At 30.6% G+C, this 25,625-nt stretch overlaps 4 protein-coding genes across 7 annotated transcripts in view; 2 read left to right on the plus strand and 2 right to left on the minus strand.

The window, feature by feature from the left end:
- Nucleotides 1-1,858, plus strand: part of LOC126838696 (probable cytochrome P450 305a1) — a 15,552-nt gene extending 13,694 nt beyond the window's left edge. The window contains exons 5-8 of one of the 3 annotated variants that reach the window (XM_050573343.1): nucleotides 200-380; nucleotides 446-563; nucleotides 1,292-1,433; nucleotides 1,501-1,851. In XM_050573343.1, the coding sequence (XP_050429300.1) occupies nucleotides 200-380; nucleotides 446-563; nucleotides 1,292-1,433; nucleotides 1,501-1,670 (611 nt within the window). In that variant the 3' untranslated portion in view covers nucleotides 1,671-1,851. Of the gene's footprint in view, nucleotides 1-199; nucleotides 381-445; nucleotides 564-1,291; nucleotides 1,434-1,500 lie in introns of all 3 variants that reach the window. The other 2 variants (XM_050573335.1, XM_050573362.1) reach the window with 2 other exon arrangements.
- Nucleotides 1,859-9,434: 7,576 nt separating this feature from the next.
- Nucleotides 9,435-12,199, minus strand: LOC126844375 (uncharacterized). Its single transcript, XM_050582525.1, has 4 exons — nucleotides 12,003-12,199; nucleotides 11,478-11,564; nucleotides 10,776-10,932; nucleotides 9,435-9,845 (listed from the first exon to the last, which is right to left on the minus strand). Exons 1-4 carry the CDS (start codon nucleotides 12,078-12,080, stop codon nucleotides 9,754-9,756), a joined length of 414 nt encoding a protein of 137 aa, XP_050438482.1. The 5' UTR covers nucleotides 12,081-12,199; the 3' UTR covers nucleotides 9,435-9,753.
- A 2,936-nt stretch (nucleotides 12,200-15,135) lies between these two features.
- Nucleotides 15,136-20,792, minus strand: LOC126838269 (E3 ubiquitin-protein ligase MARCHF6). Of its 2 annotated transcripts, none has more exons than XM_050572580.1 (6): nucleotides 20,615-20,792; nucleotides 19,366-19,765; nucleotides 19,063-19,299; nucleotides 18,597-18,992; nucleotides 18,239-18,514; nucleotides 15,136-17,326 (listed from the first exon to the last, which is right to left on the minus strand). In XM_050572580.1, exons 2-6 carry the CDS (start codon nucleotides 19,756-19,758, stop codon nucleotides 16,016-16,018), a joined length of 2,613 nt encoding a protein of 870 aa, XP_050428537.1. In that variant the 5' UTR covers nucleotides 19,759-19,765; nucleotides 20,615-20,792; the 3' UTR covers nucleotides 15,136-16,015. The 2 variants fall into 2 exon arrangements, with proteins under 2 accessions (XP_050428537.1, XP_050428528.1); XM_050572571.1 differs by having other exon boundaries at nucleotides 19,366-19,790; nucleotides 20,615-20,791.
- A 341-nt stretch (nucleotides 20,793-21,133) lies between these two features.
- On the plus strand, nucleotides 21,134-24,695 carry LOC126838281 (trifunctional enzyme subunit beta, mitochondrial). Its single transcript, XM_050572592.1, has 9 exons — nucleotides 21,134-21,394; nucleotides 21,470-21,623; nucleotides 22,612-22,987; nucleotides 23,058-23,232; nucleotides 23,481-23,611; nucleotides 23,673-23,888; nucleotides 23,968-24,118; nucleotides 24,197-24,285; nucleotides 24,380-24,695. The coding sequence occupies exons 1-9, from the start codon at nucleotides 21,325-21,327 to the stop codon at nucleotides 24,425-24,427; spliced, it is 1,410 nt and encodes a 469-aa protein (XP_050428549.1). The 5' UTR covers nucleotides 21,134-21,324; the 3' UTR covers nucleotides 24,428-24,695.
- Nucleotides 24,696-25,625: the final 930 nt, after the last annotated feature.

The raw sequence follows: 25,625 nt of genomic DNA on the forward strand, positions 1-25,625 counted from the left end.
TTCCTAACCATCGTCCATATTGGGAAATTACACGTAAATAAGATAGAAAACTATAGTGTGAAATAAACGAAATCTAGTTCATCGTGATAGAACACTGAATACTCGATACATTTTTCAAAATACGCTACTGACGACTTATGCATTATAATGGGACATTTTGACTATTTATTAGAAAATTAATACCGTTAATCTATTTCAGAGAAACAGTTAATAGCCGTTTTTCTAGATCTATTCATAGCTGGTTCGAAAACCACGAGTAGTACGTTAGATTTTGCTATACTTGCCATGGCCAAGTGGCCTGATGTACAGACTAAAGTTCGAGCTACTCTGGATGAGATCCAACCACCAGGAATATTTTTAACAGCCGAAGAAACACTTAGGTAAGTCGTCATTGATCAATGCAAGGATCCAATATTCAATAGTAATTTGAATCGATTTCAAATAGGAACAGATACTTAAAAGCCGTGTTGTTAGAATCAAAAAGGATAAGTCACGTCACGCCCACTATTGGCCCAAGAAGAGTATTGAACAATACAAAAATTGATGCATATGACATACCAAAGGTATATAATTTATACTAGTATAAAAACAAAATTTCTTAACACAGTTTCTAACACAGTCTCATCATTTGTATGTATATTTAAGTCTGATATCAGTAGCTATGTCACTCTTTGCTTTGTAACGATTAGATAATTTTATGCTTGAAATATAGTACAGACAATTTATATATTCTTACCTATCCTTAAATTCTATTAGCTAATATATGTATTGTATAACTAATTCAATTATTACTCAAATGATTGGAACTTGGTAAACTTTCTTTCAGAAAATTGTGTAACATTAACCATAAGTATGACAAATATCTGAAAGAGCTGTTAAAATCTCTTTATTATGACTTTATTCTATTATTGTTACATTATTTATGGAGTAGCGTTTATATAATTTTGATATGTATAACTAAAATTTTTTTTATAAACAAATGGAAAAAGGAAAAATAAAATAAATCTTTAAGAATGAAAAATTTTGATAGTGCTTAAGTATCAAAAAACTAATGCTACACCGTAGTTAAAGTACTTCTTTATCCATTGTAAAAATTGTATCCCGTTACTCTAAAATGTAAATACAGCCCTTACATACTTGTCCCCCAAAACCATTTTCACGGATAATTTACGGGTAGATAGCGTCGTCTTAAGTAAATAATTCGTAGCTTGGACCCTCTACATTTTAAATACATTTTAAAACGGTATTTACAAAGACGATTACATATACAATTTTGTTTTTAATATTAAAGGGAACAACCATTTTAATGAGCTTACACTCGATACATCATAATCGTTCAAGATGGGATGACCCTGAAGTGTTCCGACCAGAAAGATTTATTGAAGAGGATGGTGACATAAAATCGGGTGATAATATGTATTTCTTTGGTTTTGGTAAGATCTTAAATGCAAAGAAACATTGTAAGCCAGGCTTTTATTAACATTTTTATATTAATTTAAGGTAAACGAAGATGTCCCGGTGAAGCTTTGGCTCAGCGGTTCGTCACATTAGTATTTGCAAATTTAGTACATGATTTCGAAATCAAAATAGAAGAGTTACCAAAAGGAGTTAACTGTGGCATCCTTTTGACCCCGAAACCGTATAAAATAAAGCTGTCTAAAAGAAAATAATTACAATTTATGTAATTTGTTTTTATTTATTTTGACTTCTAAAGTATGACGTTCAACATCTCGACTTTTTCAACAAAAAAAATAATACCTATTCACGGTCATCTGTTAGAGTTAGATTAAAGCGTTTCCGTTTTTAAAAACGTGATAAACTAATATTATCTACATAATTGTTTTAATAAAAATGAGTATGACAATTAAAATTCAATATTTTAATAAGATGAATTAAAAATGTTTATTATAAAAATTTCGTTATCGGGTATTATCATATTATTATTTCTTCATGATATTTTTTTAAATATTCTTCTATGTCATACCTAACAACTCTCCTGTCTCATTTTAACAATGACGATTTTCGGACCTCTCTCTCTACTATCAGTCTATTTCTTTATAGGTCTATGGTTCTTGCTACCAATAGAGAAGATTGAAGCAGCCACTTACCGCCATCTTGGTGGAAATTAGAACCTTATCACGCGAGAATAGTATATGTTTATAAAAATCACATATATATATATATATATATATATATATATATATATATATAATATTGATATAATAATATATACAGTTATATATTATAAGCATTGATAACACATATATATATATATATATAATATTGATATAATAATATATACAGATATATATTATAAGCATTGATAACACTCTGACCGATCTCAAGTAAACTTGATGACAAATTCATAACTGTTTTTAGATAGCTTATCGGATCACTGGTTCGGCCTGTGCGATGGACAAAAAATAATGTGTTTGGGCTGAAAAAATGGTCGGTATCCAGAGGCCTTAATTAAGGATAAAACACTTGTTATATCTTGAAATAATTGACATTTTGTAGTAATTCTTTTTGAAAACATCTTTGTTTATGTTTTTTTTACAATATTATGAAATTTCTAAATTTATTAAATTACCTATTTTAGTATTTTCTAGAGGTCTATACATTTTGTAAGCTTTGTAAAAAGTAAACTATACAGTGTGATTCGTTAAGGATAAAACACTAATTTTCTCGAAAAATATTAGTATTTTGGGTTATTTTTTTCCCTAAAATTGTTAGGGACATAAAGTCTTAAATTTTTTAATACAGCATTTTTATTTTCATTCTTAATGTATCTACTTAATTTTTTCAAATGAAAACACCATTTTTTGATTTAATATAGTCGTTTTTATAAAAAAGAAACTAAAAATAACTTTTAAGGGATACGTTTCAAATGTTGTCAAGATCTGGAAAAAAACAATTTTCAAATAACATTAAATTTCCTACAAAAACTACAAAATTGTAATTATTAATAGAAATGAGTGACTAATTATACCTAATGAATCACTTTAATGTATGATAATACTAGTAAAAATCATTTTCAGCTTACGCCTGTTTGAAAACTTGTTTTGGAATAAACCCAAATAGTAATTTGACAATGAATCAGTTTTATAAGTTAGTGGAACCTACTGTCACTCATATAAAATTAATAACTGGGTACTTCGTGACATATCCAGGGGATTGGCTAAAATTTGGTAATTATTACGTATACTTAGTTTACGGTTATAATTTCTTAGCTTCGATGCGAAGCTGTGAAAATGTTTGTCTAAAAAAGTAGGAATTTAATTTGCATTTATAAATATTTCTTCAAATAATATTTCTTGTCATTTTTTCCTTAAACATGATAAAAATGTATCATAAGATTCATTTTTTATACATTTTCTCAAAGGTAAGAATGTCCAAATTGAATAAAAAAAATAAAAAACAGCTTAAAAAGATAACCTTGGTTATATATACCTAATCAAATGATAACTTTCCTTAGACATATACTAAATAATATTATGTTGTTTATGAAATATTGGATATTAAAATCCTTCTATAATAACAGTTTATCTATTTAGTTTAAATTTTTAATAGGTGTATTCGGTCTATATATTCATCACGGATCAAAGAGAATGCAATCTGTCGTATAATATAACCAAATTTGTTGTATTAGTTACAATTTGTTAATAATAACTCAATTTTAATTTTTTATAAAAATGGAGACCTATTGGCTATTTTAATGTAGGTACTTCCCCAGAAAATAACTAATTTTTTGATAACTATTAGGTGATCAAAGGTGGTGATGATCATATTTAAAAGAAGAAAAATATCTATATTTAAATACTAGTTTTTTATTAGTTCATTAATGAGTAGTCTTCTAATTAACCTAAATTTCTCTTCAATTGTTGTTAATTAAAAATACATCCAATAACACGATTAATCTTTTATTTTATTAACATTTTAAATATTATTTTAAGCAAATAATTCTATAATTAATTGTTCTTGCCATCATTTACTGCATACACCGCAAAAAGAAAATTAATACAAGGGATGTAAATTTTAATACAAGTTGAGTTTAAGTAAAAGAGTAGTAGTATTTTTGTACAATTTCGTCACTTTTTCATTTTTCTGGGGTACTGTGCAATGTGCTACTGGTATTTATATTTTAATAATTTATATAGGTACCTTTATTTTTAAATAAAAATTACTTTTTTTTGTTGTTGTAGATAATATAGATGTTGATCTATTTACATTACTTATAAGACACATTTGCATTGGAACTGGGCGGAATCCAGTTCACTTTATTAAACAGTTTTTGCCAGGACTAATAGGGGACCCTAACTTAGTCATACGTCGAGAAGCACTAAAAATGGCTGAAGGATGCCTAAAAGATCTAGAATAGTACCTAACATATTATATATTTATCCTAATTACAAAAAAATTGATCATTTTATTTGAGTTAAATTTTTAATTTATTTATTATTCTACTCTTTGTAAAATTATCAAATGTTAACTAGAAAACAAGATATATAAGATAAGGTAGGTTAAAAACATACTTTTAAGTATTATTTTTGGTTTTATACTAAATTTGTATTCCCTATAATATTTGTAACAATATATCATACTATATCGGTACTATCATGCAAGCAAACTCAAACGAGCAGAAACACAAATAATAAAACAAGACATGATAAAAAAACACCTTATTTTCTATAAAGAATACAAAATAGTAAAACTATAAAAATTGTATTTGTAAAATAGTAAATACAACAGTTCTCTTAACATAAAAACTTGAAAAATGTGTGATGCAAATAAGCACTTCGACCTTGGGTTGAAAGTTGGCCCCAAGTATTTAGAACCTATTTTTGACCCAAGCACTTAACTCACTTAACACTCAATATCTTTATTGAGTAAGTCATATTTCATCCATTCTCTATAAATAAAATATACAGAGAGATTATTGTGATATATATATATATAACAACAGTTGTAAATAATGTAATTTATTTTATTACTCATAGTTAGATTTAATTGTTGGCACGTGTCTGTACATTTTTAATTTAAACTTAATAATTTATATAAAGAACACCTGAGTATAATATAGACACAATGTGTACTCGTTTTGTAAACTTCTAATTTGGTATAAACCATGTTTCTATATTTTTTTTATAAAAACTATACATATTATATACATATACAGAGTGATCCATCTGATGTAAAACACTTATTATCCCGTAAAATATGAATTTTTCGAATATTTTTTTTTCTGTGCTTGTAGGTACTATATTTTTTAATACTTGAAAACTATACTTTCATTCCTTATACGTAAAACAAGTATAGACATTGTTTTTCAACTGTCAATAAGAATCCATTTTAACTGCGAAGTATAAATTACATTTAAGAGTATATGACAGGCAAAATTTGAACTAATTTAAAGTACATTAATGAAATAAAAATTTATTAACGAGATTTTTTATTATTTTTTATGGTAGGCAATGTTAAATTCTGAAGATGTTTCATAAAACAAACTAATTAAAAGTAAAAACCATTATTGTGCAAAACTTCAAGAGGCAAAGAGTAGGCATTATTTGACGAAAAATTATCTAATAGCCATTTTTAATATACTTACTAATTTCAAGGTGAATATGTATTAAAATGTTCTAATTATAATACTTTTAAGTTTTAAAGTTATTTTTCTCCGAGTTATGGCGAAAGTTTAATAAAAAATTACTTTCGTAGAATTCATTTTCTGGTGTTTTCATTGGATGGGTTTTATTTTATTTTATTTTTTAATGTAAAACTTATTATTTTTACTATGGGGGCTAAAAAGCCGATTTTTTAAGAGTTATCAAAGTCCATCGGTGCAGGCCGGTTTTAATAGAGGGCCAGAAAATAAAACTTTTTAGGGCTCATAGGTTTTAAATGCTTAAATCATTATGTTGATAATCAAATATTATTTTGTAGTGGTTATTCTCACGTTACCAAGTTAGCGTATTTGGGTCAAAGTCATTATTAAATCTGAAAGTGATTTCATTACAATCAAACGCTTCGATGTTAATTGGCGAATTAGTTGGAATACTTACAGCACAGTCTAAAACCGAAATGTGCGAAAAAAATGGTCGTTGGTAAAAAGTTATACTTGTTTTAATTTTTATAATAATATGTTTATTTAGATAAAAATTCCACATTTTATAATCAAATTATTTATTGATTATTTTCGTAAATCACTCATCGTATGTTTCCAGATGAACCAAACGCTTGTAACGGCCAGAGTTTTTAAGACGGATTAAAGAATTGATTACACCAAAGTCAAAACTTTCAGTTATTTTCTTGGTATACATGATGTATACATCAATAACTCTCGTAATTTTTTGGACAGAATTTTTGACATTTTCCGAATAAATAACATTATACTTTTCGGCGATTTCTTTAACGCCAGCAATCCACGTTTCGCCGTAATCTTTCTCCATCAACGGATTGGAAAATACAGCAAAGTCGAAATTGCCGGATGACATAGTTTTTAATGAACCGAGTATAGTACTAATGTGATTATCGATACGAGACGCAACATATAACCTACAGGAACATTCGTTCAATAACGAAATTAACCGTTTTAGATGAAAATCGCCGGCCTGATCAATATAAGCGGCGAAGTCTGTCAGGAAATCGGTCATTTTGATTTTGTCGTCGTCACATAAACGATACAGGAAACTTACTTGCTGTACACATGCGTCCGGTACTAAATTTTTTTTAATATACTTAAAATACACGATGGCGACTCTCATGACGATCGCCTTTAGCACGGTTATGAATTCGGTTTGTAGTATTACGAAGGAGTTGATATATTCATGTAACGCCACGTTAACTTTGTAGGTTTCTTGATAGCATTTCAATAAACGTTCCACTATACGATTGCTGTCGACTTGAACACTAAATGTTTTTACTAGTTCGTCGACCGTGTCCCTATTAATTACCATCAGTTGGTACAACCGCAACTGTTCGAGTTCGAAACGCTTCGTTCCTTCGATGGACATTCTGTTAGTTTTTCGCTGATTTAAGAATCTTACCTTGTTGTACATTACCGTCAACGGCATGCCCGTCGTTCGTCCCTGCATAACTTCTTTGATCTTATCCGTGTAGTTAATTCCTTGGGATTGGCCGGTGTCTCGATCGTACACCTTGCATTGGTAGGACTCGGTGAACTCCTCAAGGACTTTTTCCACGGCATCGTGTGCACGTAGTATTGTCTTATTGCCGAGTCCGGTCTTAAATGCGGACTCGACGAATTCTTCCGCCCTCGAAGTGTACAAATAAAATATCCACATGACCTCCACAAGACTCGAATTTTGTTCGTCCGACGCGTAGCTGGCCATGTACGCTGCTTCTTCTGTGAACGCTATATTGCTTACTTGTTCCATTGTGAGCTGATGACCAAGCATTTCCGGTCGTGACAAGTAAATATTAGTTAAATACATGTGCACCAGTGCACTGAACAGAAAACTACATTCGACTTCTTTGTGCAAACTCTCACGATATTGTCCTAAAACCGCGATATCCATCGACATAAGCTCGTCCATGGTCAAGTCACGTCTTGCAATGTAACCTCGGTCGGGTGATAATACCTGATCGGTATAAGTTAACATGGTTGATAATAACCTTCTTTTATACAATTTAACGGCGTTATCGTCTGTGACGCTTAGACAAGCCATTGTCATGAAAACGAGAGAAATTTTGGCAATCTTCATGTTGAACGTCGGAAATTGCATATTGCTAGTTGTTCTACGGAGAGTACGTACACTATTATTTTTTTTTTACTTTGTAAAAAATGAAAATACAACGCTAGGTATTGTTTATCGGCTTTTGATTCACGATATCACAAATGCTTTTCAAACTTCACACTCGTATTTACTACTTTAATGTAAACATAAATCATGTAGGTACAAAATATCAGCAATTATTTTTGACCTAGTTGCACTTTAACCGCATTTATTTACTTATAGCTTATGAAACTATATTTTCTATACACACACTGGTACAATATGATCGTGGAGTTTTTTTATGATAATTTATAATTTTTAAAGTTCCTCGAAGATGACAATTCATTGTTTACATTATGTAATTTCGTGTACCTACCTGAAAGAATTACCTGGAATAATTCGTGGCATCTACAGAATGTACAATTAAATCCTTAAAACTAATAATTGTAACGCTAAATCTATGTCAGTGGCCATTCACATTCAGTTCCATCAAAATAAAAAATTGAACCTACGTATACACTAAGTAAAGAATATATGTATACTACTTCTATGATGGCTTTATTTTCTTCCATTGAGAGATGATCTAGCTTTCCGGCTCTAACAAGTAATTGCATTGATGTAAAACTCATGTTTTTAGTATTGTATTTATTATTTTAATATGTTAAAATAACATAATAACTAATGTGTCTTTAAACAATAAAATTACAATTCTGTAATTATTTTCAGAGATAATGAGTATCTAACGTTAAATGAACCATCCTGTACAGTTAAATACCTAATAAATACATTTCTGATCTAAATCTATAAATATAACATGATCAAATTATTTATTAATTTGCATAAAAACATTGCAATTTATAAGTTTTTTTTTTTTGGAAAGTATTGACTCTGTTTAATATAAACAATTGACAATTCCAAATCGGTTGGTGTATTTTGGAAATCGTTTTAAAACTGCGGGCCATCTGTGAAAATTTGTTTATTCGAAAATGACTGTTCCTTTGAATTTTTTCACTAATGCAAACATTTAAATTCAACGTATTCGCTAAAAAACAAACTAGTATCATGAAATTATGAAAATTCGTTTTCAATAGCAACACAGTTTGAAAATAATTGTCGTTATATAACTTCTATTTTTACTGATCGTTATAGACCACTGTATAAAGTTTAAACATATTTATTATACATATATATATATTTTTAAATCCCTTACTTAACTGACAACCATAGCGAGAACAAACTATTCGGTTTGTTTGTTAGTTAAACTTAATTTTTCAGTAGATTAAATGTAATTAAATTGTTGAGCCAAATATTTTTTATTAATAAAGGCTATAAAAAAAAATGTTTTTCAGTTTTACTATGTTTTTGTGTATCATTTTTTTTAATTGCTAACCCTGTACTGGGTGGTCCCAAGTAGAGAAAAACGGGTTTGCGTCAAAAACCTAGCGATAATGAGATAAATGAGGTTTTATATTTTGTCCGACAATAATTCTCTAATATGTTGGTTCAAATTTTACTTATGTAACTACCATTGTATGATTTTTTTCTTCAATTGTCTCGTTTTGTCGTATCATATATTATTATTGATGAACTGGTAGCATAATAGCATAGCTATGGGCCAGGTACTTTAATAAAAGAAATTTATTTTATCATAGTTCGGGGAGATTATGTTTAGGGTTCTCCAATAAGTCAGTCTAGATAAAATTCAGTCAAAATATGTATATTTTGATGTTTCCAAACAGTGTTAGAAGTATAATTCCTGCCATTCATATGCATCGCTAGGTGGCGTACCGTGTGGCGTTGTCCTGAACTTACCAAATATTGGGACGTTACAAAGATTTTTATACTTAACCGAAGTTTGAAAATGTATACATACATTTATATATATGTTATATTTATATACATAAATAACATATTAAAAAACCAAAAAAAATAGTAATGATACATTTTTTTTTATGCGGATAAGTTTTAATTTTTTTTAATCTTTAACATTAACATTGGAATTTTTGTTTTTTGAATCTATTTATTTTTTTGAATTCTCGAGTGCTGACGAAATCATATCCAACAATCCACAAGATTCCATAATTTTCTTAAATAGCTTGAAATCTATATTGTCTAAAAAAAATATTTTCATTTAAAAATTTAATGTATTGGTACATACATTTTTAGAATATCGACAACAGTGCTGAACACCTGTTGTCGGTATTCTAGAAAATAAAAATAGATAATATAAGACAAAATTAACGAAACAATAAGGTTTTGGAAAAATATATATAAAAAAATTAATTGTTGAAAACATCTTATTTCGTCTGGATTAAGGTATTAGAAAAACATGTTGCTTTTCTCTTGTTCTAATTAGTCATTTTACTCTTGCTACTATTAAATATTTTGTTTTCAACGAAATTGCAAATTTTGGGTGAATTAGACTACAACAGCATTGATCTAAATAACAAAATCAGGTGCCATAAATACCAAAACAAGTTTTCATTTGTATTTATTACAAACGGGGGTTTTAAATTATACCTATAATATTTTTACTCTACACATGTTTGTGAAATTCATGAAATATGTAAAATACAATACATAACGTAGAAAACATAATTAATTAATAAGCCTTAATGCGAAGCTGAGAAGATATTGTTTTTATAAAGATGTGTCTCTATTTTGTTTTTTAATAATAACTTTTTTTTTTTTTTTTTAACAAGTCTATAGAACTATAGGTACGTTTTGGAGTTACAATTAAAAGGCTCATCTCTCTTACCCGTGAATATCGAGAAAATGCTTAAAAATGTAAATATTTTTCTACTCAAAATTACGGTGCTATATAATTTTATAAAAATAGTCAAATAAGTTCCAAAATTATTTGGAATATTCATAAGATCAATTATTATCGAACATTGATAAAAGCTTCGAAAAAAATCAGAAAAGATAGTAAATTAAATGTTTGTAAATGTGAACGGGAAACTCTTATAAAACTAACTACTTCAAAGTTTCGCTAAACAAACTACTACTAAATGATAATTATTAAACATAACTAATGGTTACTTTGGTATTGTGGTGGAACTAAATTTGTTGAAAAATAATCTTTTACAGTTGCAAAATGTTTGGGACCTATAAACGAAGCTATATTCAACTCGTTAAGACCTCTTCCACGAGGAACGCTGTAATACGATAGAAGCAACTTGTATGCTTCTGCCAAAACCTATAAACATTTTTTTACGAATTTCATTATATTTTATTCCATAAAAAAATTGATTATAATATTTATTTTTATACACATTAGAGAACATTATAAAACATCAAAAACGCAACATTCGTTTCAGGTCCAGAGAACATTATTAGAATCAATGTTTTTTTTTAAGTACATTTATGAATAAAAAGTGGACTGTTATTCTGTTATTTATTCATTAATTAAAACATGATCAATTTTTCAATCAATACTAAATTAACTACCTATTTATTTAAAGTTATTATTTATTTAAAAAAAATGAGTATTTCGTTATTCATAAATACTATAAATAATAAACAGTTTTATGGATAGGAAAAAGTATTTTGTTAATTTTTACTGAAGTACCTCGCTAATAGCTACCAGTACATCAGCAATAACATGTAAGACCAAAACCTATCAATCGATTAAAATAATACGTATAAAATTCATTTGAAATTAAAACTTGGACTAACATATTATAATAGAACATCAAGTATTATTACCGAGTATTATTATCTGAGAAAATGTAAAACAAATACCTCGTCTTCAGCAGAGTCGCTGCTCAAACTATGTTTGGGTTTAACCTGGTAATGCATTAGAGCGGGTTTGAGAGTTTCTTGTAAAGCCTGTAAAATTGTTAACTAATTTTAATACATCTTATTCCATGAAATAAAACAGATTATAAAATTGTATATAATATAGCCTAGAAAAAAAATATAGGCCATTATAATATTATACAACCACCGGTTAAAGTACCGGACAAAATTCACATTTTTTTACCTTAAAAAAAAAAAATTAAAACTACTTGTTTTTCAAATTTAAAATAATTGCATGATTTCGGTAAACATTGTACCTATTAACAAATACCAACTAATTATAATTATTACACGCATGCTCATAATTAATTATAATCAAATTTTTAATTAGTAATTTTTAAAAGTGATTTCTTAGACAATATTACTGTAGAGCATAACTTGGACCTATATATTATAAATTATATGAAAACCATTGACAAAACAACAATAGTTACAAAATAAAAATCAAAAAAAAATATCACAAATTACTTCATCTTGAGCTTCTCCTAGTACGTTATAATTTGCTACAATAAAAGATGTCAGCAAAATAGTTAATTTGAAATACATATTATCCGGTATTATTCTATCAACACTAAACTGAAGTTTACAGAGCTGCTATATGAATATTGTTTTGACTCTGTAGTTGCCAGTTATATAAAAAATTGAACAAAATCTCAAATAATAAGTAAATATAAAAAATAATAAAATACATCAAATATGTCTCCTAATAAGTATTTAACCTGTGACATTATTTAAAATGTATATTCAAACGATTTTATTACTATCATATATACAAATATATGATCACATATTTTATATGATTATTTATTATATCTGAATAACACAAACATTAATTAATCATTAATGTCATGATGCAGAGATGTTGTAAGTTTGCTTTTGAAGATTTTACAAAAAATAATTTTAAAATGCTTTAATGCTACCAACGCTAAATAATAAACGCTTATGTAATAATATACATTTTTAACTATGGGTAAAACAATAAACTTTATAAATAATGTAAATAACATTTTTAGGTAATATAAATTATAAGAACACAGCTATAAGGCTTGTATTAATTAGACAAAAATAAAAATAATTTTTTTTTTAAGAATTAATATATATTAGATAAAAAATTATAATTCTTTTTTAAAAAAAAAAAAAACCCCCATCAAATTAATAGTAATATTTTATGAAAATTATTACTGGTCATTAACAAGTTTGAAAAAATACCTTTAGCGTACAAAAGTGTATGCGAAGTTACAAAGTGCAGAGAAATATATTCTAACTATATTTATATTATATATTCTATTTAAACAGTGCTCACTACTTGACTGTATTTATCGTTTCCACATTGCCTCATGCACATATTAAAACGCTAATTACTACACAAGTGTTTATTCAAAAAATGTTTTTCAACTACCACTTTAGAATTTCGAACTAGCTGATTATTCCTATATAAAATTAACTACACAACCAAAAATATTAAACTGGTATTTCTTTTAAAATTTGTTGTTTAATGATAAAATACAGCAAAACTAGAAGTTGACATTTTTAAATGTAATAATATAATTCATACAATTTTTTAGTATTAGGGTAGAAAATAAAAAATATTGTAATAATATTTTAAATTGTATAATACTATTTTTATAGCATGATAAATCCTGGCACGTGTCTGTTTTTATTAAATTTAAACATGATGTTTTAAATAATAAACACCTGAAAATACGCACAATACCACCTACAATTGTTTTGCAAATTTTGCCTATTTAATAATTTATTAGGTATAAACCATGATTCTATAATTTTTTTTACACATTCATATATAGGTACTTACAACGACTTTTCGTTTTCAAAATATCGTTTTAAGTATACTATGGTTAAGCTGTTAGTAGGTATAATATTATCGAAATTTATAATTGCTTTATTGTAATATGATGCAGTTTTATTTTGCAAAAATAAAGTCTGTGGTTAACGTCTTTATGCGCAATAGTTGTCCAAAAACCTCTAGAAAAATCTAAAAACGAATACGTTTTGGATCATATTTTATATTTTTCATTCTGAGTTTTGGCTGTTGAATTGTTTTCTGTACTTTAATCAAATAATACATAGGTTATTAAGAATTTCATATTTTACACTTGATTTTTTGATGATCTACTTAGCTTAGTTTGAACTTACAATACAAAGATTCTCATCGAATCGTTTATTTGAAAATTATTGTATCACTTTCAGTTATAACTCTTGTAGAACTGTAACCTCCCTGTCCCCACTATGCCCTGATCCCACTGTACTAGATTTTTAAATTAAAACTAATTCGTTGAATTGTTTTTGAGAAATAAAATCATTTTTAGTCAGGTGCCAAATACTGAGAAATTTAAGTATGAACTTTTACTGTTTCTATCGTCTTCGTAGGCTCTGCATTTAGTAAATATACGCTTAACGCTAATTATTAATCCACATTACATGCATGAAAATGATGGACTCTCCTTTTTCCATGAGATTACTATGGACTATATTTGTGTGGCTTACTTTCATACGATTGTGTATAACTTTTTCTTTTTTGTTGGTGGTCGTCTTAGGGGTTTGGTCTATTTTTTGATAGTTTGCTAAATCTTTCAAGTTTGTCATCTCTATTATCGAGTCATTTGTTTTGCCATTTGATTACATTTTAATTATTTTCTGAAATTTAATGTTGTCATAAGAGACATTATATTGTATGATAATACAGCGATAATGACTAATGTTTACATAGGTAGTAGGAAGTACAATTATAAATGGCCTTCAGAATTTGGAATACTAAAAATACCACAATACCCCCAACTCCTGACCAATTTTCAATAGTTAAAACAACTCGAAATATGCGTTACTTAAATTTTTAAAACAAATCTTAAACACAACTATTAAACTATACTTGTTTCAAATATTTTATTCTTTCTATTAGAGTAGTTATCTCTTGGCCCTCTGGAGTATTTTTATACAAATAACGCGAAAATAAGTTAATATGTACCTAAAACTTTTCGTGACTACAGAAACTTAGTAAATAATTATAAAAACCCGATTAATTTTATAAACTACACACACTTTTTTATTCATATTTATATTAGGTAAATAGTAATAAATGTCTTTTCCTCTTTTTAAGTAACAACTTTGACAAGTCATTACTTTTGAAATGATAAATCAATTAACAAAATTTTTCGTTTATTTTTATAAAAACTGGTTATCAACCAGTCATTAAATGTTCAGGAAATTATTAATTATTAAAAAAATTGTTACATTACTCTACCAACTATTTTCCAAAAGTTGACATAAAATTCTAGAATTTACCGAAATTTATAAAAAAAAAAAATGTAGTATTGTTTAATTCTGTAAAATTACCTAACACATAATATCTCCAAAAAAAAAACACTAAAAATTTGTAATAATTTTCAGAAAAAATGAGTGTCACACATCATACACATTTTTAGAAATTAGAAATACATACAAAAAAAAACTACAAATTTAGCCATCAGTTCATTAAATATCAATATGTAATACTTGTAAAATTCATAATAGAACTTTACTCAACATCTTTAAAAGCAACGACCACACAATTCGAAGTAACAAACTACAATAATAACATAATAAATTAAGTGGAATGGATAGCAGCCAAACATTTATTGAAGTAATTCAACAATGTCACACCAATCGATAAGAGTAGAATAATGATTTAACACAAACACATGACAATTATTCTCTATAAATTATAATTATAATTACCGCGGTAAAACAAAACATTTTTTTTTCAGTATGTTTTGATTTATAGTATTGATGAATGGAGCCTAAAGTATTTATTAGTTAATGTTAATTTTAACTGGATATTTTGGTAATTGGTTATCAATTATTATTGAAACATGCAAAAGATTAAGAAGTCATGTTAGTAAGTCAACACATTGAACATTTTAACCATTAATTTTCCATTTGTAAAATATAACACAATGTATACAAATTTGTGATACATTTTGATAGTATTATAATTATAATACTATCGTCTTACAACTATATTGTGTCGACCGCAGACTTATAAGTTATTATACAAGAATATAATAATATAGTTAACATTTTACCGTATTTTGTTATTGGTATACTTGGTGCGTATCAAATGGGTAAGGTTAACTAATATAAACAATAGTAGGGTACCAATGGAATCGTTACATGGTTTGAATCGATGGTCGCTAACTGACGATTTCGTGGATCTAAATTATTTAAGCAGTCGCCTTATTTATTAATAACATGTTTTCCGTACTTAAATAGTTTAATTTGTAATGAATCTATTCATACACAAATTTAATAATATTTAAAATATCATTATATATGTTATTTGAAAATATATATATGTATATATGTAAAATTATGAAAAAATAAAATAGTAATAAAAACAAACAATATATCATACATTTTTTTTATACAAATAATAAAGAATATTTATTAAAACAGTTCACCGAAATAATGTTATCTAGTTGTTATCGTTAACGCTGCTGTGGTTGGTCTGTAACCGACGGGCTTTTATGATTATAGTTCACTAGTCTTCTGCCCACCAGATATTTGTCATTTTTAATGTGTTCGTAAAGCCTTTTGAACTGTCGCACTTGCATTATCATTGCCTTGACGATGATCACCAACAACACCACCGTGGGATAAATCCGCCTGGCGATGAGTAGCTGCGTCGACTGGCTCTTGATTACCATTGGTACTATGGAGTAGGCGATCACGTACGGCACGGCCAATGACAGGCTGAGTACGGCGATCACGGGCACGGCCAGTTCGCGCATCATTAGCTCAAGGTCCAGGCGCATAAAGCCGTCCCTGTAGGTGCGCTCGATTGCTCGGCGCATGGGCCAGTCAGGGCCCATCAACGTGATGGCGCACGCTATTTTCATATACAGCACGCCCAGCGCCCAGTCTTGGAAACCCCACAACACGGGTGTCTGGTGTAGTGGCACCCGGAACGGCACGACCATGACGAGCTCGAGGAACAATCCGAACAGAAACGGTATGACGCCAAGCAACACGATAAATGCCACCAGAGCTTTGGAGCCGACCTTGAGCCAAAACTTTAAGCGAGTCATCACGACGGCGCGACCCTCAGGCAACCACCCTGCCAAGAAGCACACAGCCCGCACGGAGAGCCAACATATGTAGGTGCCGCACGCTGCTGTGTACAGCTCATGGATATTGGGTGTTTGCAATGACGACTCGTTGGGTGCGGGTAACACGTCCGGCCAGAACGACATAGTCATACGACCAAGGTACACAGGCACAATAATGATGGACAGGCTGATGGCCACTACGGAAATGGCCACGAACATCAGCAGCAGAATGAGGCGCGCAGTGAAATGAGAGGGCCGCGTGTACGGTCGGAATCCCACGGGCCCTCCACGTCTTAACAAGCCTTCGTGAGCTGCGCCCAGATCTGCAACTGGCGGGTGTATGGGAGCTACAACAGGCTGTGGTTCTTCGCCGTCGCCTAGCAAGTAAGACTTTAGGCCGAGCAAACGAGAAACGACCAGGCACCAAAAGCGTACACCCGCTTTCAACCAGTTGCGTGTGTGCGTTTGTTCAAGTAACGCCGGCAAAATCACCTGTAGCAGTAGCAGCTCCAACGACAGTTCATTGACGGAATCGCTATGAAGGGTCACATTATACGGCAAAAACGATGGCCACATGAACTTTAGAATGCGTATCGGCAGCCAAACCACCAGAAAAACTGCAGTACCGAATATCATAGCTGAAGCAATGAGTCTCCGTCCGTGTTGCAACATGCCCTGTTGTATTAGCTCCTAAAAATATATTAAAAAATAAATAAATAAATATTTTACATTTGTAATATATATGAATTTATTTTTCATATATACAATACTAGCTAAGATCGAAAAGTTAAAAATAAACATTAATTTTATAAGTAAGACATTAAATATTCAATTGTGAGAAATAAGTATATAAATACGTAATATTATAAATAATTTTTTGACTGTGAAATTTTTTTTTAATCAAAAGGATACAATTTTTACACTAGTTGGTTAAAATGAAATTTAAAACCCAAATATATAGTACAACATGGGCAAGGTCTCTTCCAAACGCATTCTCTCTAGGTAGTCTAGGATATTGGTGTATTGATTGTGTTGAAAAGAAAAAAGTTTTCAATAATTAATTTGGGTAGTTAATTTAGTAGGTGGTAACGTATCTAAATAAAATATACGTGTCTATAATGAACCATTTAGTGTCTTAGGTCAATAATATACTTATTGTGAAGTTTTAATTTTAGTTAGATTTAATTATGAGTTTACTTTAAGAGTAAAAATGGCTAAAAATACTATTTTATACTTGCATTTATTTAGGCGCATTGTATAAGTCATTTTTTGATAAAACTTAACATTTGTAAACTCATATAATAACACAGCAAAGAGGTATCTATTTTGACATTTATTTTTTTCTTAAACTTTTATAATGCACATAAGCCCTATTATTTTCAGACATTAATTTACAAGGCATTAACCGTTGCACAATTTTAAAATTATTTATAGTTCATTAGTTATTTCTATTTATTACAATTTGTAGAGTTTTTTAGCCGCATAATCTAATTGTTAGCTTTAGAGTTTTGATAGGCAAACATTTTTTTTTTTAAAGAAACTTTTGGTAGCAAAAAAATGTCAACATATGGACACTTGAAAATGTGACATATAATAAATTACCTGTATGGGACTGAAATCCGGGTCGTTCAAATTCCGCAAAAACCATAGTACTCCAGGTCGTACCACTTCTCTGAGAAGTAACACAAATGAAGCGAAATAATATACATACACCATGCCGACCAACCAATGGATAAACATTGATGTGCCAGGCGCTTGACGGAAACTCGACAACCTATCTTTGAAACTCGTGTCGAACATGGACAAGGAACATATGTCTAACCACCAACCGCATACTAAGGGTAGAACTCCGATTTCAACAACTGATAATAGTGAAACCTAAGTAACAAAAATTTGGTTAAATTTACATTGATATTAAACATAGTCAAACGTGTTTGTCAAAGATATGCATGCAAATCACCTTCACAACAATATAGCTAAGGCCGATTATACGTTTGGACCGTCTAAAGCCGATGATAGTGGCGGCCGTATGCAATATTAGTAAACACATGCCAATCAGACAGTAACCACATAAAGTTGTCACTAGGCCTTCAAAATGAGAAGCTGCCACTTTGTCTTGTAAAGACAGTGAAGTAATGGCCAGATTACCCATTTGGTATGGACAGAATGCAAACACTAATATAAACAGAGCGTTCATCGATACAACCCAAAAGACATGTTCCAAAAACACCAACGATCCATCCAAGCCCAGTAGCCTCTCCCAGGTTAAATCTTCAGCGGCTCGATCGCCCCAATCTATGGGATTCCAGTGACCTTCATCAACTAGATTTGCTTCTCGCCGAATTGCAGCATCAATCTACAAAACAAAATACATAATATTTTAGTATAAGATAATTTGAAAATATTAGAATACTGATGATTCTTACATCATCTTCAGCGGCGTTTTCTTCAGGAATCGGCGGCAATATAAGGTTAAGCTGCTGTTGTGGATTATTAGGCTCTTCTCTTTCCAGCCAGTCGGGTCCGCCACCATGTAAAATTTGTTCTCGCAACCATATTAATCCGATAAATGCAAATAGCGTGCAAGTCACAACAAAGCAGCCATGAAATATATCGCCGGATATGTTTTTGGACGACCATATGTCTATGGGCAATGACATCACCTGCCACAGATTAAAACAGTTACTACTACTTTTCAACGTAATCTAGTCACTTATATTAATACTTACGGCGTCAAAAGAGCCATTGAACAGGCTTCGGTAAATGCGGCAAGCCGTAAAAGGCACAACACAGAGCCAAGCTAATCCCACAAGCGTGAAATGCAACCAATACTTTACACCAGTCAGAATGCTGGAAGTGATACCGGCAGCGACATCTTTGATAGGAAGTCTGCCCGGCATATCGGGGGCATAAATTGGCGTGAACGAAAACCGATAGCTGCATAACTCACAATATTCTTTACGGCTGTAACGCATCCATTGAACCAAGCACTCCTGATGAATGTACTTAATGCTGCCTGTACATATGCATGGATGGAACAATGGTCTTTCTGGCATGCCTTCCGATCGGCATACCCTACATATGTCCGCCCCTTGTGCAGGGTCGTCCATATTGATGGACATGCAGTCGCTGACAAAAAAATTATTCGGTTATTCTAGAAAGAAAATGGTTAAGTTCAAACACGTTGTAACATAAAAGTAAAAATTTTAGTTACTATAGCTATAATCAATAATATTGAATGTTGGCTGATAAGGAAATCAAATTTAAATATTTAGTCATTAACCGAACTATAACAATACTATACCATATTATGACCTTCGTGCAACAAACAATTTACCAATATCGAACCACGACATCACTCAAAAGTGAAAACAGAATTATAAATGTCTCCTAACTCCTAATCTATATAGATATAATACGAGTACTTTTTTTTTTTTTAAATACCAGTAAAATTACTGTAGGTCAACTAACAATCTTAATTTGTCTTTATTGATCAATATTTTCCTTTTCAGTTTAATATTGTAATAACAATAATTGTTTTAATATTCTCAATAGAATCGCTTAATAATGTAATAAAAAATATTCTAAACGTCAATATTGAACTGATTGTTTGTAACAACTCGGAATGGAAGCTGATGGATGGCATTAAATTTAATATATTGCTGTATTATAATTTAGCCTAAATCTATACTAATATCGTTGTATTTCATAAATGTGGGTTCAAAATAAATGCTACGCTACTGAGGCCGATACTTTCACTAGAGCCGATCGAGTACGATTGTTTCGGTTTAACGCATTTGACGCAGATTCCAAACGTCGTTCGGTTGAATGAAGAGTTACAGAAAAAAAAATTAAAACCAATTATTGCGTCATTAAATAGCGAGCAACAACAGTAATGATATTATAGGTATAGCCAAATTTCCGACGACGACAGTTGTTATCAACTCGGTGCTAGTTTCCAAGACAAATATTACTTACAACAATTAGGGAAACGACGAAATATCACTTTACGGCAAACCCGTAACCACGCTTTTACGATATTTCCACCGAAAGCTTTCGGCAAGACGAATAATTACACAAAATTTAACAAAATATTTTTTTCGCCGTTTAGATCGATCAATAATGACTTCAACGTTATCATTTACGTCACACACACACATACACATTACACACACCACCCCTCCTTGTGACCGCATACCCGGTAGTCGGTTCAGTGGGTTGTAGGTAGTTTTAGCCGGGATAATTAGAAAAATTTTCAATTTTTTTGTTCAATAATATTATGTACGAACGCTTATTCGATTCGATCCTAGAAACAAGTAAAGAAAAAAAAAAACCACCGTTCTGAGTTTAATTTATATTTTATTATTATTCTGTTTTGTCGACCTCTTGGATTCGCCGCGAATCGCCTTTATCACTAACCGAAAGCTGGTTTATCGTGAAATTGATAACGTCGATAAGCTGGTGTTACGTCGTCGAAGGTAAAATAAAAATAATAACTTTATTACAATATTATTATCGCCAAGGCCCGAAGCAACAAGCTGATCGACGGTACAGACTTTGACCTTTTTGCGAAGCCAAATACCGTTTCCGCGTTCCTATTTAGAACACGGCGAATCGGGTCGAGGTTTGTGAAACGGTGAAAATTTGCCGTTTATTTCTACCCTGTCTACGCCGACGAGGAGAGAGCCATGGCGTCGAATTTGCTGAAAAACATTGTCAAGCTGGACACCAGATTGTCCATATCGCATAATGTCTCCTGTAAGTTGATAAAGTGTTTTTCGATAATTATAAAATTACCGTCTCATTTTTTCCCCTCCCCATCTTATTTTCCAGTACCGATCAGATGTCTGGCCACAGCGTCGCCCCGTGTCAAAGACAAGACGGGAAAAAATATTGTATTTGTTGACGGCGTACGAACTCCGTTCTTGCTATCGGGAACCGACTATTCGTCGTTGATGGCTCATCAGTTGGCCAAAGAAGCTCTCCTGTGAGTTATAGTAAATTAAGAATGTTAATCATTGTTACGTTTCCAAAAAATAATACCGTTTTTAAACAATGCTACAACAATATACAAAAATTATAAACGAAAATGTTTTTTTAAACATGTGGTGAGCGAACAACATATGTACTTTTTTATTGTTACAAAATATGATTTAACTCCTTTGCCAATAACTTTAACAGTAATAATAAGTACAATAGGTATTACATTACTGTAAAGATTATCATTTTTTAATGTTCTATCGTTAACCTGACAGAATTTCGTCTACTTAGGATGATCAGATTTCAATTCTGTAAAAATATTTGAGTTTATTGGTCTCTTTTCTAAGTTATTGTGAGAATAGATTTTTGATATTTCAACTAAACTGTTTAAATCCTATTTAAATTTCTAAAAATTTTGATATTTATTAGTTATTCAAAAATCTACTTCCTCAATAACCTGAAACAAAGGTCGATCAGCTAAATTATTTTTACAGAATTAAATTCTGATCATTCTTAATAGGCTTTTAGGTCTAAAATAGTTTCTTTTAGGAACAAATGGCTTTTACTCGTAAAAAAGATTATACAAGTTAAAAATTATACCCTGAACCTTATACAAATTAACCTGAAAATAAATTAACACGTTCAAACCCCTTTTTTCTTAAATATTGCCTTTAAATAACATTGGAAAACAATGTAACAACCAAAAGGCCTTGATAAAGTTTTATTACTTTTTATAGGCTTAAAAACATGAATAAACTATTAAATATCTAAGGTAACTTAAAAATATTATAAATGATAATTGATACCGATAAAAAAATCCATGGAAGCTTTATAATATTTTTGTACAGGTTCCTTCAAAGAGGATTATGAAATGTGACCTATTTTGTAATAATAATAATATTATTTTTACAAAATATAAATATGTGACTAAATAAATCCCTTAAAAATATTTTTTTTATCAAATATGGCTTATTTACTAATATAATATTTTTTAGAGGACTGATGAAGAAAACTAACGTTCCACGTGAAGTAGTCGATTACATTGTGTACGGAACAGTTATTCAAGAAGTCAAAACTAGCAATATTGCCCGAGAAGCAGCTCTTGCTGCCGGCTTCCCTTACTCTGTTCCCGCACACACGGTGACGATGGCTTGTATCAGTTCCAATCAAGGAATTACTACGGGCATTGGACTGATTGCGGCTGGTGCGTACGATGTGGTCGTGGCAGGCGGTGTGGAATTCATGTCTGACGTTCCGATTAGACACTCTCGTAAAATGCGAAGTCTTCTATTAAAGGCGAACAAAGCAAAGACTCCTTTGGATAAACTAAAATTACTTTCCACATTCAGACCGAGTTTCTTGATGCCTGAGGTATAATATTAACCGAGTTGATAATCGTGGTTTATTTTGATGATGAAATTAACGTACAGTGTGTTTATAGTTACCAGCTGTCGCCGAGTTCAGTTCTGGCGAGACTATGGGTTTTTCGGCCGATCGGTTAGCTGCTGCATTTAAAGTTACTCGCGAAGAACAGGATCAGTACGCAGTAAGATCTCATACGATGGCTAAAGAAGCACAGGAAAAGGGATACTTGACTGACATTATACCATTTAGAGGTAAACCAGTTTTTATTTTTAGCCAACAAAGTATTGTTTTTACAAAGATGAGGTATTTTTTTATATTTTGTGACTTGAACCACAATAATTCTTTAACTGCCAGACCGATTACTTCATGTAACAAGTCTATATAGATCAGAAATCGTACCTGAAAAGTAGCGCACGTTATTTTTCGAAAATATTTGTATATCACAATTCCCATCGTGCTGGAATTTTATTTATTTAATATTTTTTTATAAATGATTCAGTGCCCAACTCGTCAAAGGTGATAGAGGCCGACAACGGTATTCGAGTATCGCCAATCGAGAAACTGGCCAAACTTAAACCTGCGTTTGTTAAACCACACGGCACTGTGACAGCTGCAAATTCATCATTTTTGGTAAAAAATAAAAGTTGGTGTTAATATAAATATAATGTACCATTGTATTGATATTTTTTAGACCGACGGTGCTTCCGCTTGTCTTATAATGACTGAAGAGAAGGCCAAGCAGTTGGGTCTGAAACCGAAATTGTACTTGAGAGATTTCACTTACGTCGCACAAGATCCACTTGATCAACTTTTGCTCGGACCTACATACGCCACACCTAAAGTATTAGAGAAAGCCGGATTGACTGTCAAGGACATTGATGTTTGGGAAGTGCACGAAGCTTTTGCGGTGATTATTTTTTAGAAACTGTACTTATATTTTCAATAGACTATTTTTTTATTTTTAATAATAATAATTATGTTTTTAGGGTCAAATAATGGCGAATTTGAAAGCTATGGATAGCGAATTTTTTGCACAAAAATACATGAACAGACAGAGTAAAGTCGGCGTGCCCGATTTATCCAAATGGAACACATGGGGAGGATCGTTGAGCATTGGTCATCCATTCGCAGCTACCGGCAAGTCACTGGTTTTTTTTAATAAGTAATGTCATTGAAATTTTATTTATGATCTGTTTTTCATGTTCAATATCACAGGAGTTCGTTTGACAGTACACACTGCTAATAGATTAGTCAGGGAAGACGGTCAATTTGGTTTGATCGCCGCTTGTGCTGCCGGTGGACAAGTTAGTAGTTTATTTGATTGCAAATATTTATATATATTTTTTTAAATTAAGGTTATTAAATTTAAGTATATAATTTTTTTAATGTACTTTTTAGGGTGTTGGCATGATTGTCGAAAGACATCCTGACGCAACTCCGGAGTAAATTATCATTAGCGAAATCGTCATTGTACAAACCTTATGACGGCCAATGGTGATTTGGGGTAAAAGAAATATATTTATTGTATTTTGAAACATTAGTTATGAACATTATTACGTTTATTATCTAATATATTATTTTTTATTGTTCCAAGTGGTTATATTTATATCATTAACTTCTGTATTTTTCAACGGTTTTCTCAAAAGAGCATGTCCTTAGATAAATTTATTACTATAGTTATATGAAAATTTAAATAAAATATTATATTTTTGGATATTTTTGTACGCTGATGGATTTTTAGTTGTATGGTTAATTTTGTCAATGCCAACGTCTTATATTGTTTATAATGTAACTTTATAAAAGAACTAAAAATCATTCATTCAGTACCGAATATATTAATGGCCATTTTTGGGGGTCAAGGTTTTGTGTAAAATTTAATTTGAATTGATTAACTGCAAGAATTTTAAGACTTTATTATTTCGGAATCGGAAAATATTTCAATTTAAACAGTTAAATCTCAATTAATAGCCAATGTTTTGTTTTGCGTTTCTATATAAATAATAATTATAACTGGTCGGCTCTAAACTTTTACCATACATTAAAACATATTTTCTTTTCTTTAATTTTGTGCTATATTTCCTTATTCTATCATCCGGTTTCTTTAACTGAATACTTTCCTGGTCGGGTCTCTTCGAGGGCGATTTTGGCTGTTCTTATAATTTTCTCTGAGACAAATGATCAAAATTCATTATTATTACTCTCCCCTCTACTCTCGTTCACTGTTTGTGTATACTTATTTGCAATATTCGATTATATATAATTTGAATATCTAAGTCTTATCGTTATCATCGAGATTTTTCCCATTCAATGAGCCATGATGTTTTTTCTTTTTAGACAGTTCACGTGCATTTGCGTTTACACACCGTGTGTCCTGCCTTAAGGACGTAATTCCTATTTTACTAATCTACACCAAATGTAGCTGGTAAAAATATAGTTTGTGCTCTGTTAACGGTTTTGGACACAAATAAGGCTTCTCGTACAATACAATAGAACACAACGATTTCCGGCCGAGATGACAATATTTTTTTGTACGATTGTTAATATTGGTTATCCTCTGCTTCTAGGCAGACCAAATCGTTTAGGATTTACAGTGTCCACCGTTTGCCGGCATCAAGCATTGCAAATTGAGCGGCTTCCGGACTTA

The sequence above is a fragment of the Adelges cooleyi genome, unplaced genomic scaffold (assembly GCF_023614345.1).
Source record: "Adelges cooleyi isolate 19-005CV unplaced genomic scaffold, UGA_ACOO_1.1 ACOO_flye_CR_arks_rails_tigmint_CR_PRNA_108, whole genome shotgun sequence".
NCBI lineage: Eukaryota > Metazoa > Arthropoda > Insecta > Hemiptera > Adelgidae > Adelges > Adelges cooleyi.